General features: G+C 44.5%; 1 protein-coding gene across 2 annotated transcripts in view; it reads right to left on the reverse strand.

The window, feature by feature from the left end:
- KIAA1958 (KIAA1958 ortholog) overlaps window positions 1-15,491 on the reverse strand; it is a 57,060-nt gene that overhangs the window by 15,311 nt on the left and 26,258 nt on the right. The window contains exons 1-2 of one of the 2 annotated variants that reach the window (XM_063319759.1): window positions 13,022-13,045; window positions 8,244-9,511 (exon numbers count right to left, since the gene is read on the reverse strand). In XM_063319759.1, the coding sequence (XP_063175829.1) occupies window positions 8,244-9,399 (1,156 nt within the window). In that variant the 5' untranslated portion in view covers window positions 9,400-9,511; window positions 13,022-13,045. Of the gene's footprint in view, window positions 1-8,243; window positions 9,512-13,021; window positions 13,046-15,491 lie in introns of those variants that run through there. The other variant, XM_063319758.1, reaches the window with a different exon arrangement.

Raw genomic sequence — 15,491 nt, forward strand, 5'->3', positions numbered from 1 at the left:
TGCTGCCTCCAACACAACATTCGTGTGACCAGCAGCACCCTGCCATTTTTGCAGAGCAGCATTGCTTGGCTCCAAACAAATGCGGACTCATTTGGGAAACGAAAATACATCTCTGCCCACCAGTCCCACAGAGGCCACTAGGCACATTCAAACTGTTCAGAACAACCAGTGTCCAAAGCAGTTTTTGTGTGACCAGTTCGTGGAGTGCCCCAGCAAGAAAGATTCATCAGGGAAAGCAGGCGTATCAGTTTCTCTCTCTTGAGGCTCTGATTTAGTAGCCTGGTTCAACACTTCCTGCAAGTGGCGTGGTCATATGCTTCATTTAAGCATACTTTATGAAAGAAAGATGGATTTCAGCATGTTCCAGTGCTTCCAGGATATGGATGTTTTAGCAAGCACTGCTCTGTGCTCTGCTAGCCATGATAAAAAAATCTACTGTCATGCTTCTGTTTTCTTTTCTGGAAACACTTGAACCGGAACTTCCGCATTCAAAATTCTTATCTTGTTTAGATAGACAGAAAATGCACTCAGAAATTTTTACTGATCTGTTTCATGCTCAAGCAGGTTCTAGGTTCACTGCAGGCAGAAAAAGAAGATGAGACATGACAGAAGAAAACTCATTAAGAGGGAAATAATTTAGGTATTAGGAAAATGGAAGAGATGAGAACTCACTGTGTGCTGACTTCACAGAACAGCTTATGCAAAAATGGCATGCTCCCATCACGGAGACAGGTGAAAACAGTTCTTCGCAAGGCTTACTGCTGCTATTAACAGCTTAGACCTTGAATACATATGTGAAATGGTTCTTCCGTATATATATTTACTGAAGTACCAGCCTCATCAGAAGTGGAAAAACACTCTTCGAAAGTATCCTGACCTAAACCACCAAGACTTGTACTCCCTTTCCATTCCAGCACTCCATCCAAAGCGCATGTCTGAGGCCTCTCCAGGGTCAGTGTCTCTCTTGGCTGCTCTGCTGCATCTCCTCTGCAGATCCCAATCTGATTCTGCCTTGCCTCGCTTTTCTTACTTAGAGACTCACAAATCAGAAGATGAAAACAGCTCCAAAATTAAACAGAGCAATTGCAAAGACCACACTAAGAAAACAGATCTCTGATCAAAACCACGATGTTAAATAGTTTTCTATTTTCTGAAAATAAAGTGATGTGCAGTACAGACTTGGCCAGTTTCCTTTTTTGTTTCCATATATTTTTAGGACAGCTGGAACCAGTAGAGCTCTTCTTTTCTTCTGTTATATTGCAATACCACAAAACACAGCACTTTGCACGGAACAGTAGTCTGTTTAAGACACCTTTAGTGAAAGGGAGAGCTAGCACCTAGCTCACATTACAGAAATTACTGTTTTCTACTTCTCACTTGTGCTTTGTTTTTTTGCTTTTTTGCCTTTCACGTTGGGGTAATGGGGGAGAGGGTACATTTCTATGTCTGAAATAAGCAGTGAGGCTCCAGAACACAAACCATTCATTGAAGTGGGCAGTTTCTCTTCTGATACAACACGCCATCTTACCTACTACCATTTGCGCTATAGTACTTTGAAATAAAAATAAATATTTAAATGAAGTGTCAATAATTCTTAGTAATGCAATTTCCCTAGCCAGAACCCCAGAGAATATTCCTGACTGTTTGGCAGCTGAACTTGGCATGCTGTACGGACTTACTCCTTAAAAACTGCTGTGGCCTGGCTGCAACAGGTCTTTCTGAGGGTACAGATTCAACACCCTCCTAGCTACAGGCAAGCAACTTCCACAGACTGCATGGAAGCTACCATTTCTCACCAGTTACAGAGGATCAATAGGCCTGTTAAGCTTCTATTGCAGGAATACAACTCAAAGCCCATGCCCAAATACCTTCCACACCAACCTACTTTCAGGATGAATACCCATGAACAATTTCCTCCAAAATGTGTGTGTATCTATCTATCTATCTATCTATCTATCTATCTATCTATCTATCTATCTATCTATCTATATCTCCAGCAACGCTGCTACCAGATGATGGCTCTATGTGATGCAGGTGGTTCCACTCGGAGGAGTTCCATTGTGAACAGGGGAAACAAGTCCTGAAATCAAGAAAAGCTGCAGCGTCATCTCTTGTATGCATAGCTGCTTTGATAAATACTTGATATTCAAGATAGGAAGAAGATCACCCTCTACATGACAAGTCCACTGCTGGTCTTCAGGGTTGAAAGAGGCTGGCATGAGCCTTCTGTGTCTGGAAGGAATTTCCACTAGAGAAATTTCTTAACTACAGTGAAAATCTGAAGAGGTTGTAATACTTGATGAGTTTTCATTTCAGCGTTCTCCTGCAAGAATTAATAACTTGATAAATGCTTCTTGTAGGAACAGCTTCACAAAACATATTCTTTCAGTAGAATTTTTAGTACTATGGTTTCTTTTTTTTTTTCATTTGATTGTCATGCTGTGTACCCAGATGATAAAAGGAAATAGATGACTACTTTGCCAAGGCTGAATTTGTCCTTTTTATGTTACTGTCCTGCTTTTAAACAGAACTCCCTTACAATATTGTAAAGATCAGTAATATCAGCCTCATTAGCAGAAATTTTAGAATAAAGCCCCCAAAACAGCAGTTTATAATTTAGCAGTGTTTGGACACAGATAATTAAGGGTGGGAGTGTGCTGGCAAATCCATACTGCAAGATCAGCAGGCAGTGGTAGTGCAGGAGGCTTCCTTTTTCTGATGATTAAAACTATGATGATCTAATTTTATTCTTCTAAATAAGCCATGCTCTTGCAACTTAAAAAAAAAAAAAAAAAAAAAGCACTATGCTTTTTGTAATTATGTATTTCAGTACTTACTATTTTTAGTTCAGCTACTGGAGCAAGAATAGATACCAATTATGGGACCTAAAGAGTCATCAGTGGACTCTGAACTCTTTAGTCCAACACAAAGAGGAAGAGACTGTCTCACCCCTGCATATGTTTAATTGTCCGCTTGACCACATTCAGCAGCAAATGTCCCTGGAGGCAGTCTTCAGCAGTCACTTTAGCCAAAAGTCATCAATCTTCGTATGTAAATTACAAATACAGAGACCGATCAGCAATTCTTTGAGTGTTCTTGGAAGAGCTTAAATAAAGTTCTGTAACTTTCTGTTGACATGATTATTTGCCTTGTGTTACATTCATTCTTGGCACAGTTACTGGACTTGGAAGAATGACAGCAGGGATTAATTTGGCCTTTTTGTATGTATGGCTGATGCTTTATATACCTCTGAAAAAAGGCATTATTTTTTCTTGTTTGCACTTTGGAATGCGCTAGCTGACACATTTTTTTTCCTTGCAGTGTAAACAGTGATTTAGGAGCTAAAGCTAAACCTCTTCAAAGCTGTCAATCCATGAGGTGTGGGGGACTTCTTTCTCCTCTAAGTCTTGTAACATTTTGATGCTCATCTAACAGCTCCTAATCCATAAATCTTCACAACTCACACTAGGATGTCAGCCCCCACTTAATTTAAACCCACACAACTGCACAGAGAGACAGGAGGAAAAGGAGAGGTCCCGGTTCTTTTGATTGCAGAAAAATACTTAAAAATATTCCACCTAAAAGCTCTACATCAATATCACACAACCCCCATATGCACTGCATTTTTTAATGGTTGTGTTCAGATAGAGACATTGTACAAACACCTGCAACAGACAGGGATGTCCACACTCGCAGCACAGTGACAGTCAACCCACATTAGATGCCAATCATGAAAGGCTGCAATCCCTGCTCGTACCTTCCCATGATGAGAGCACAGGACCAGAACTAGATCTTTGCCCAAGTCACCAGTTTAAGCTGATCACCTGGCACTGATCTGGGATCCTGACATACCAGCTACAGAAAAGAAAAGAACTGGGAGAAGCCCAGAGGGGAGACATCAGAGTCAGCAAGGCTAAGTACTGCCCTCAGCACAGACCAGGTCACCATCCATCACGCCACGCATCCAACCACTGATACCGTTCGATAACCACTGCAGAGGGACCATGTGAGGCATGCTGACTAAGAAAACAATGGTGCTTGTGGACAACCTGTTTCCCTTCCAAACTCTGCAAAAACCTGTACGTGTACAACATCACCCAGCAGCCCAGCAAGTTCAGCAATGGGTATGCATGATGGCATTGTGATGGTACCCACAGAATATGATTTGCCACATCTCTGAGTGAAGCAACAACCCTAGCCACTTCATTTACAGGATTTTTTATTTTGCATCTCTACTCACTATTCTTTGTGTTCTGCACATTTTGTACATGTGGATTTGACATCTTTTTAGTATATCCTTATGGAACACTTTGCTCCTGTATTTGTAATGTTGGACCAGAGATGTCTTGCTGCACTGTCTTCTTAATCCAAAGCACATCTTCACCCTCAGCCTCCAGGTGGAAAGTGAGTATTCTTCATAAATACTTCAGCAATTCTGCTTACGAAGTAAGTCCTACCTCTCTGAGGATCAAAATTTGCCTTTCTACACAATAAGCTCTATTGTCCTCTGAGCCATAGGCTTCCTCCATATCCTTCTGCAGTAACACCAAATCTTTTCCACTCATTGTTTCAGACATCCAAGTGTCACTAATTTCTCTAGGCTGCATGTACTGCAACCTAAAGCATCTTATTTTTCACTTGCCTTCCATCTTCACTGAAGTGACCTACCTTGCCCTTGCAGGTTCTTGGACATAAAAACCAGACCCTTTATTAGAAAAAGGAAAGACAAAAGAGGCTGTTTTGGAAGCAGAAATTGCAGAAATTCCCTGCTCTCCACCATTGCAAAAATCTCTCTCCTATCAGACGTAGGTCCTCTTATTTTTTCCACAAGAAAAAAAAGACTAAATAATACCTATGTACATTCTGGAAGGCTTTGCTAACGAAGTAGTAAAGAACAATCTGAAAATTGACAGATGAATGTCGACTTATTAAGGCTGAAGTTTAACAAAAATAATTCAGTATATTCCACAATGCTTAGATGGAGACCTGAATTCAACAGAAATCTGTGTCTAACCTCACTGAATCTTCACTGGGATGCCGCTTCACTTTCAAGACACAAAAATACCTTTGTAAAGTCCCTGCTTACACATTCAGTTGCCATGGTTTAATTAAACAGGGTAAAAGAGAAAAAAAAATGTTTGAAAGAGAAACCAATCCAAAAGTATAATGTGCCTTAAACTGGCCTAAACTAACATATATTATCAATATTTTTGATTTCATGGAGAATATCACTCAAACTTTCATGACCTGCGAGATTAACATGCATGGAAACTATCAGCTGTGTCTGATATAAATGCGAAGATATGTGACAAACTAAAACTGAAAGTAATTCTTCTTGCTGGTTGGATCACACTCTTTATTAATAAATTATCATTTAAGGCCTTAGTCCTGCAAAGACCTCATAAACATATGACCAGTTCTAAGGAGACAAGCAGCAAGGCTTCACATATTATTTTAAGATTAAGCAACAAGGGGACAAAGCAGAATTTAAATTCCCGGCTCACTTTCAGCCATACCTTTGTTTGTTTGTCAAGCATCCACTGAGTCTATAAACTAACAAAAGCTCAAGGATCTTTGGTATACTTATCTTCTGCCCTTTTTTTTTTTTTTTTTTTTACATAAGAATTATAGTCATCCTTGTTTCTGTCTATTTGTGACAGAAGAATTTTTACACAGGATACATAAATATCCTCTCATAGTTCAATATTGCTCAAATTTTATACATCATGCACCACTTCTAGTACATCGCTCTTCGTTAAGAGACAACCTAATGAAATCACTGTACATGAGCAATCACCCTACTGTAGTCTTTTATCAGACCTCCACATTTTATCTGCAAGGATCTGCTGTGCAGAACTACTCATCTGTAATAAATTCACTTGCCAACATTGCCCACTTTTCTGCAAATTGAAGATTTATTAACGCCAGCACTTCTTTCCCAAAGGAGCAGGCTCTATGGAAATCGGAGACTTTGCTGACATGAGTATCAAGTTTTAGTTGTACATCAATCATTTTACCCTAGTTAAAGTGTAGCTACCTCTGAGTACAGTAACAGCTATTACAACAACACTATACCAGGCTGAGGAGAGGAATACCATAACACTTTTTGAGAAGAACACAAGAAATGTAAGTATTGAAAACGTAACTGACTGAACTGGAATATGGACAGCACATGGAGATAACGTTGCTGTCTATGCAAGAAGTACTAGGAGGTTCTGAGGGCTGATTTACACAGTGTGTGTAAATCCAGATGCAACCCCAACTTTGTCCTCCTAGTGAGACACTAGACCTGAAATAACCCTGCTCTGGAAACCGTATAAATGTGGAAATATGTTGCTGCATCCTTCTTGTAAGGTTTAACCCTAAGCAGTTAACAACTGCTGACCTTGTTTGGCTTCTGAGGACCTGGCAAAAGTAGTTTGAAAGGGTTTGGTTTTTTTAATGAATCTGTCAAAAGTAAAAGGAAGTTCCGTTCAAATACACGGAAAAACTTCTTTACGGTGAGGGTGACAGAGCACTGGAACAGGCTGCCCAGGGAGGTTGTGGAGTCCCCTTCTCTGGAGATTTTCAAGACCCGCCTGGATGCAGCCCTGAGGGATGTGCTTTAGGCAATCCTGCTCTAGCAGGGGAGTTGGACTAGATGATCTCTAGAGGTCCCTTCCAACTCTGAAGATTCCGTAAATCATTCTCACAGATAACACACACCTACATGGACAAATTCTGCCTAGGTTTGTATTCCACTGTCTTAGCTTCCGAGTTTGAGACTGAGCAAGTTGCAGGGGCAGGCTGGTAGAAACCATCTCTATACAGCAGTGATACACTATAAACTAAGGAATGCAGAATAAGTAGGTTTACCATGCAATTCAGATTGACATCAGGCATCCCATATCTCTCATAGTCAGGTGAGCAGAGTCAGTTTTAAACCAGACAGAGTTTTGTAGGGAATTTCCACAATGGATGTTACATGACAGTACTACTGCAAAGTAGCATCTCAAAGATGCAGTCACGCAAAAATGGGTCCCAAAGAATAATGTCCTTTAGTGCAACTAGGACAATTATCATCCTTTGTAATTTCTAATGCTTAGTTGGGTTTTACTTAGAAAAACTGGGTATTAACTTTGCCCATGGTTTTATCTGGCAACAAGATCTGCAGGATCTTGCCCATTAATAGATTCACTAGCGCTAAATGAGATTTCAGGCTGTCCAGGTTGAAGTCTCATCCAGGCTGTAAAGTGCTTCTAGTGCTTACAGTAGCTGTTACAGGGACTGCATATAGGCAATTTTTTCCCCCTCGACTGTTCTGCTCTGCTCTGTCTGGCCAGACCTTCCAAGGCTGAACCGGCAAGGGAGCAGAGAGAGAACTTGCTCCTGCCCTCACCTCCTCCCAGGATGGCACCACGCATCACCTCAAAGAGCAAAGCCAGCACTGCTTGCACTCAGGTCCTGAAGGAGCTTGCTGCTCAAGAAATAGCCTTCCTGCCCCTCCAGAAGATGTACGTCCAACACTGAGTTATTTTGCATGTGGGATAATCATTCAGCAGAACTACGCTGTTTTAACATGCTCTTTATCTGATAACGTTGATCTGTCTGTGCCAATTCTCAATGCTTTGGCAGCAGTGGGGGATGAACAAAATGAAGGACACGGGATAAGAGAACTTCCACCAAGGCAAGGGAAAAAATCTTTTTTTTCTCTTGGATTAAAGTTTTAAGTATTGTCAATTTCATGGTTAAGGTTGGGGTTGTCCTTCTTGCCTCTGCAGGCTGCTCTGATTGTGCCCTCCTTTGCCTCTCCATAATAAACATCAGCCTTCTGACAGGGTGAAGGCAACACCCGACCCCCAACTCTAGGCTTCACTGTCTGAGACCACTTCTTTCTGGTTCATTGAAAGAGTGCACGGCTGGGCTTCATGTCCTCCCCACCCCATGCACACAATGAGGCGGCTGCATGCCCTCTCCCATGACACAACTGCACCTAAAACGGACCTATAAACCTATCCTGGAAGAGCCCTTTCCCTATGGCAGTGGTACACTTTCTCATGGAGGGTGCTCCTGTTCAGCTGAGGTCTTCCAAATCTTCTTCCAAGTAGGAAGAGGGTTTCTCTATCTACTGAATTAGGAGCTGGCGGGACCAGGGCACCCTCGCACAATGCAGCACCTCCTCCCTGGCTGCCCCCTCACTGCCCTGTCGCTGGGGAGCCACCCCCAAAACATTACCACCCCTCAATCCCCCACCAGCATCCTACCTGGCATCGACTGCGCCACCGCCTCAGGGGTGGCGGTGGGGACGGCGTGGGGCTGCTGCTGGCTGGAGCTGACCTCGGGCTCGGCACTCACTGAGGGCGAGCCAGCCACCTCGCCACCCGGGACCAGCGGAGGGGCGGGCGGGAGGTTCTCCTCAGCTGCTGGTGGCTCCTCCTGACCGGGCAGCTGCAGGGCTGACAGGGGGATGCTTATGGGTTTCCCAGCAGTGGCGGTGGCGTTGGAGCTGGTGGCTGGCACTTGGAGGGCAACCACGGGGCCACTGCCTGCCCCTCGTGCCGGGGAGGCCAGGGGTCCGCGGGGTGGCCTCTGCGTGGCCAGCCGGGGCGGGCCAGGGGGGGAGGCGGAGAGGCGCTGGGGGTCGGGGTCAGGGCCGGCCACCAGCTGGGGCAGGGCCCTGGCGGGGCCCATGCAGGAGGGCCCGGCCTGGGGCTGTGGCTTGGGCTTGGACATCTGCGTCAGGGCCAGGGCCGGCCCGTCGGCACCGGCCGTCAGCTCAGCATTGGCCACAATGTAGTAGTCCTCGGGGAGCTCCTGCTTGATCTTCTTGAGGAGCACCTCGCCGCCACCCTCGTCGGCGGGCTGGGCCTGGGCAGCGGTGGGCAGGCCGGCAGCCGGCCGCTTGCGGGGGCCGGTGGGGGCCCGGTGGGGGTGCGGTTCGAAGTCGCTGTCCTCGTCGGTGACAGAGGACTCGCAGACCATGTCGAAGAGGGTGGCCTCGTCCTCATACTCCTCCACGGGCTCGCCCAGCTCCGACGGCTCGCTGCAGTAGGAGAAGTCACAGGAGTCGCGGGTGCGGGTGCAATCCAGCTTGGCCTTCCCCGGCCGGCCCGGGTAGCGCTCCAGGGGGCTGGCCTGTGCCTCCGAGGGCACCCCCAGCATGCTGGGGCTGTCTGAGTTGAAGCTGCGGCTGTCCTGGAAGCAGACACGCTCCTGGGAGCCAGCCCGGCAAGTGGCAGCCAGGGGCCAGTGGTAAGCATGGCCAGCGCTACAACCCCACATGGCCGTCAGGTTGCCGTGGGCCCCCTCGGAAAGCAAGTGCTTGAGGTTGGGGATGAGGCTGCAGATGGTCCCGTGGCTGTGGGCCCAGCTCACCAGCTTGGAGAGGTTTTCAGAGGAGGTGTGAAGGCAGTCCTCCATGGTACAGGATCAACGGGGCCTCGCTGCGGTGAAGTCAGCTGGAGACACGGTTCAGATCACAGGGTCCTGGCACTCATGGTCACGTCTTGCCAAGCTCATGCTGGCTGCTCGCCTGCAAACAGAGAGCAAAACCCGGCTCTTCAGCACTCCCAAAGCAAGACCACGTTCGCATGGGCAAGTGAAACATTCCTAAGCTCAGCTAAACCCATTTCACTCTCATCGCGTGCGCTCCAAAGCACATTTCTCAAAACAGCGCCTGCTTTTAAGCAGCCTCATTCCTTATTCTGCCTGCAAAAAACCTGCCTTTAAACCCAAGGGAAGGAATATCCCTGCAATACATAACTAAAATAAGCTAAAACAGCTTTTCAAACAAGCCAGTTCACTATCAGTAGCAATATGATTTGAAGCCTAAATCTCTGAGAAAACCCAAATGCAGCCAAAAAGATGTCCTCATACTTAGGAAATGAAAATTGAATAAAATCTTAAAACATAAAATTCATCTTGAACATCAAGGCAGCAATCAAGAACCAACTCAGACACTCCCTCTGCACCTGATGAAAATTTATGACATTTTACATCATTTACGTACATCTCTCAATATCTCAACTATCTCCTTTTCAACTGAATTTTAGAGTCATCAAGGCCAGAAACTTTAGTTTTCAATATAAGGAAAAAACAACCAAGTTCACCCTTCGCTGTGCTACACTGACAGTCATCAGTTGTCCAAAGGCTTAGGAGAAGCTTCAGGGACTTGCAAGATTTAATTCGTAACCTTTCTTAAGATCTGAGAGTTAACCTTTTGCTTTTTTTACCATATTGTCTATTTTCCCAGATCTTAATGATGATTCTGTTCAAGACAAACACCTGCCATTTTCACCAGAACTCTTTAGAAATCTGCAGCACAAGGCATGGATCTCTGGGGCCAAGGCCATGAATCCTACAGTATTTCATGTCAAACATAAAAATACAAAACCTGTTGCATGTTCATCTTTTCCTGCCAGAAACTGCTTCCTGCCCGTATGGTATAGATACTTTACAGGCAAGGTCGTCCCACAGAAGACTGCAAGCCCTCAACTTCTCAGGACTTCAGCAGTAGGACTTTCTAGGAGACCCTGCAGCTGTTTCTCTGATCTGCCTTTCTTTTAACACCATACAAAAGACAACGAAACATGATGCAGGAGATGCTTAATTTGCTTAAATGAATAGAAAAGACAGGAAAAATAAATTTAAAGATTGCCCATTCTTTCAATAAACAAAGAAGAGCAAGCAATTGTAACATAACTCAGCTAAAAATACTGAAATTGTTTCCAGGTAACTTCTTGAACTGTAGCTTTCTTTTCCCCAAGAGGTTTACCAAGGTATCTGCTATCAAAATTCAACAATCGGAGTTGAATTGTTGACCAAGCGGGGCTTCGTCACTGCTTGATGAACATCAGGGCACAGCTGGGGCTGGGGGCCAGGCAGCTGGGACAGCCCCAGCCCCAGGCATTGGGCACTGGACTGACAGACCCAGGCTGAGCTGAAATGGGGCTCCTGGGCGGTGGGCAGGGGGTGGGCTGGGGGTCCCAGGGCAGGCTGGACAGAGCTGTTAAGGCCCATGGGTGCCCTCAGGTCCCTGACAAAAAATTAAGGTTGCAGTGGGAATGCTCAGTTTGTATGTGTCTGTTGGCCTCTAGTACCTGGTCTAAATCATCTGTTTAAGTCATCAGCTGGAGGAGGTTGTTCATAGGAACATTTGCTGTTAATAATTATTTTTTAACTTTTATTTTGCTTGTTATGCTCTGTATTCCACACACTTCCAGATTTAAGCTGCAGTCAATGCCTGTTTTCCTGTTATCCAGGCATTTTAATATGTAACTACTGCAATAACAGTATTTTTTTTTTTTGTACCACAACGAAGTAAGATCCAGTTTGTCAAATGCCTGTAAAATCCTACAGCAATGATCACATTGAGAAAGATGGCACAAACCAGTTTTCACACAGATCCCACTACTAGGATACTGGACCTCCCAGTAGTCCATTTCTGAGGTGGGAAATTATTACCCCTACTATAAAGATCATCAAGGACAATGGCTGAAATAGATCAAAGTAAACTGTGAAGCTGTAGCTGACTTCAGCAGGTCCAGGTAACTCAGACCCCAGAGGTCTGTAAGAAAGTCAGCACTTCACAGATGGACCCCAAAACATAACCCTCACCCAGGGTCCTCGCTATTATTAATACAGAACTGGACAGTCTCTTTCTTTAGACTATTGTCTTACTTTTAAAAACTAAGGTTATTTGAGTTGCTGGAGAAGATCAGTAATAAAAGAGCTCAAACAACTTGAAATTTCATGGTTGCTGGGCACAAGCTGGGCATGTTTTGAGGTTACTGCTCAGCTAAATTAATAGAGATTAAAGCTATGTGTATATTCCTGTAATGATATCCATGTTTCCTATCTCACCAGCTGTTACCTGCTAGAGGTCACTTTTTCAAACAAGGGATCATATCTCAATACAACTTCGATTCAGTAAATATAAATTTTAAATTATTAATCACCGAAGTGGAACTTTTTTCATTAAAGTAATCAAGGGATACCAACGAAACTGCAGCACTGTCAGATGATAGCTAAGTCTGAGTGTCTCTCTTTGTGTACACCTGACGACAGAGCATTCACCTCCGGTGACTTTCTCAGACAGCTAAAAGTAACTGTGAACTTCTGCTCATTTCTGCAGGCCTGTTTGGAGGTTCTCCCTAACCTTCTCCCTCCTGTGCTTTGTGAACATGACCTGCAAGACTTGGAGCCCCCATTGTTCTCAGCTCATATTTTCACGTAGGCAGAAAAGCCCTTTACATTTTTCCCAACATTCATGCCAATCTTACACCTCATTTTGTTCCCCGTCCTCTTCTACATCAGCGTTCTTAGATGCAAAGTGAACTGCATCATGGCACAAGAAGACAGCTACACGGTGGCTAACCGCCCCTGGAGAATGCTTTCCCTAAAATCAACACAAATTACTACCTGCCTACTCACTTGCTCTTCAAAGTCGCTTGCCAGCTAGCTGCAGATAACTGTGTTTGCTCTTTGCCGACAGAGGCGAGGAGGCTGTGTTTCAACAGTTCTGCAGCCTGCATATCCCTGTTCACCCAGTCGCATTCACCAGGCAAAGGGTGGCCTGTGCAAACAAAAATGGGAACAGACTGGACAAGTACTGCCTACGATTCCCTCCATAAGGCTCACCATGGGTCTTTCCTCCCCATCCAGGCACTGTGCCTCACTGGTGGGGTCAAGAATGGAGCCAGCATAGGAATTTCTAGATATATTGCAAACTTCTAGGTATTTTTCCAACATATTTGAAATTAAGCATGACACAGAGGGAAGTCCTGGATAATGGATGAACAGGAAGAAAAACACAGTTAGGAAACAGAGCGAAAGTGGTGTAAGATTCAAGCTTGTTTTTGCAGTAGCTCAAGCCAGGGTGCGTGAACAGAGAACAACTGCTACAATAACTCAAAATCCACCTTCTGTTTTTGCCCACATAAAACCCCAGCAAGGGGACAGATCTCACAGCATGACCTGCAACACAAAGCTCCTTGCATGACCAGTGCCTCTGTGCAGCATAATAAATGCAGTAGGTTCTCACCTTGCAAGCCTTTCAGGCACTGGAGAAGGCTGCCCTTTTCAAACACACAGCTTTTAAACATCTAAAAGTTGTTTGTTATATTCGGTTGTTTGTTTTAAGCCTTTTAAAGATACGCTGTCAATCTTGACAGGGGTCAAAACCTCCGGTGCTTCCATATTTCTGCTTACTGGTATATTCAAAGATGCAGACATCCTACCCCAGAAGAAACACCAAAGGACGGGAGGAGTAACACCATACTCACAGAAGGCAAAGAGGACCATCTGGAAAGAGACGAGAGGAAAGGAGGGAGAGCTATAGTCAGGGCTACAGTCAGAAGCTGCATCTGTGTAAACCCATGGGAAAGCACAGAGCTGCTCAGTTGCTGCACGACCAGGAACATTATCTTGGGAAGACAGAAATCCCAGTTTGGATGAAGAACCATTTTCTGCACAGGGAGGGAGATCAGGTCAACTGCTACAATCTAGATTGTTTGTGCAGGGCTGAAAATCCAAGGACATCAGTTATTAGAAGCAATGTGTCTTGGGTTTGCCAACTGCAAGCAGAAGTTGACAATGGCACTTTGGCAGGGAGGGACTCGCCCTGTGAAAAGCACAGCAAATCCATCATTATCCGCCCAGTTTCCTGAAAAGGGACCTTGTCTGCTCAGTCAGACAGCATGCTGCTGGCCGACAGTCTGCTCTTGTTCACTAAATCACATTTTAAAGATTATATAAGTCATTCATTCAGACTGGCAAGATTAGATAAGATGACTCATGCTTAATAACCTGCTAACATGTATACTCTGAGATCATGCAGTAGCTGGCAAAAACACACCATAGCTTCAGTGTGAATAACACTGGTATTTCAACTGCACTACAGATGGCAAAGCCTTAACCTTCCACAGCACTTTTCTGCCGTTCAGAGCCTAGCAATAGCTAATTCAGAGTGAAGCATGTCTAGGTGCTGGAAATGCTATCTGGACCCTAAATTAAGAATCCTATTTTATGGCTTGTTTAGCTTTTAGGACCTCATTTACAGTATGTCGCTGTAGTGATTAATGTGTACAGAATACGTGTTATGCCAGAAAGCGTTACTGTTCCAAAACCATTCCTTGAGATCTGTTAATGCATTAACTGCAACATCATTTGATTTGGGAAAGGGAATATTTTCTGTATTCAGAACCAGGGTTTTGCCATATGAGGTCTACTTGGTGACCAAAGGGTAATGAAAAATAGCTCTAAAGAGCACCCCATTTCCATGTTCTAGGATGGGACTTGGCTTAGCTAGTTTCATGGAGACAAAATTCTTCCTGATTTTACACACAGCAGTAGGAACGGGCCCATTGTTGTGGCCCAGAGAAGACGCACTGATGCCAGGCAAGTCCCAGGCGCAACAGCAGTTGGTAGCTGTGGCCACCATGAACACTTTCCTTTATCCCACACAGAGAATGAATGAACACTGGTGGGGAGCAAAGACTTGGCTATCTCAACGACTCCTCCTCCTTTCCGTTCTCGTGGATGAGGGTGTTGAAGTGGAGTTTTGGTTGGGACCTCATGAGAGGTTTTTCAGGACAAATGGAGAAATCTGTGATGCGGCTCCCCCAGAAAGGAGGCAGTAGACGTGAGGATGCAGTGAAGGTGCTGAATGCAAAAAAAATGGCATGAAGCAGAGGTGTGCAGTGGGAAGCAGGTGTCCTCCTGCAAGCAGTGTCTGCATTTGGTGGACCTACAGCCCAGGGAGGGTGATGTGTGCATTCTGTTGTAAAGAAGGCAAGAAGCCTCATTGGGATCCTGCCTTCTCACAGACTCCCAGGCAGTTAGCAATGGATTTCCTTCCCAGGGTAATGTTAGAGAAGTTGACACAGACTAGCTTGCACTACATAAATGTATGCTTGAAATTCTATTACCGCTACTGATTATTAGCATTTCAGGAACTTCCATGCTGATTTTTGTTCAAGCAAAGAGTACAGCCATGGGTACATTAACCAGCTCTTGAGGCGTGATCCCAAGGTTGATACTACTGGGCTTCTAAAAACCCAAGATTCTCAAGTAAGACTATGATGCAAAAATTACTTTTGTTAATAATAAATGTGGTCTTTCTAAGCCCATGGCTCTATAAAAACTCTAAAACCTGACTCCTAAAACATTAAAAGGTGTAAAAACCCCTGCATTTATTCATTTTATGTAGCACGGATTTTAAACTAATCTCACAGCGCTGAAACCTAACTTTTAAGTGTTTTTATGGAGAAGCAATCTTTTATCAGCTTCTGCATTTAGAGGTCCCAAACCCTTCTGTGTGGGGCTCTCCTTTCTCATACTAGCAAAAGCAGCTCAGAATGTTTTCAATCCTTTGTTTTCAGGCTCTCTGCCCTGGCCAGAATTACTGAGTCACCGTCTGAGGTGGAAACACTACTTCATTTTTAAAGATCTTTGCTTTCATACTTACAAGTAAGGAAACACAATTGCTAGCTAATAGATTGAGAGCGCTGTGA

The sequence above is a fragment of the Chroicocephalus ridibundus genome, chromosome Z (genome assembly GCF_963924245.1).
Source record: "Chroicocephalus ridibundus chromosome Z, bChrRid1.1, whole genome shotgun sequence".
NCBI classification, from domain to species: Eukaryota; Metazoa; Chordata; class Aves; order Charadriiformes; family Laridae; genus Chroicocephalus; species Chroicocephalus ridibundus.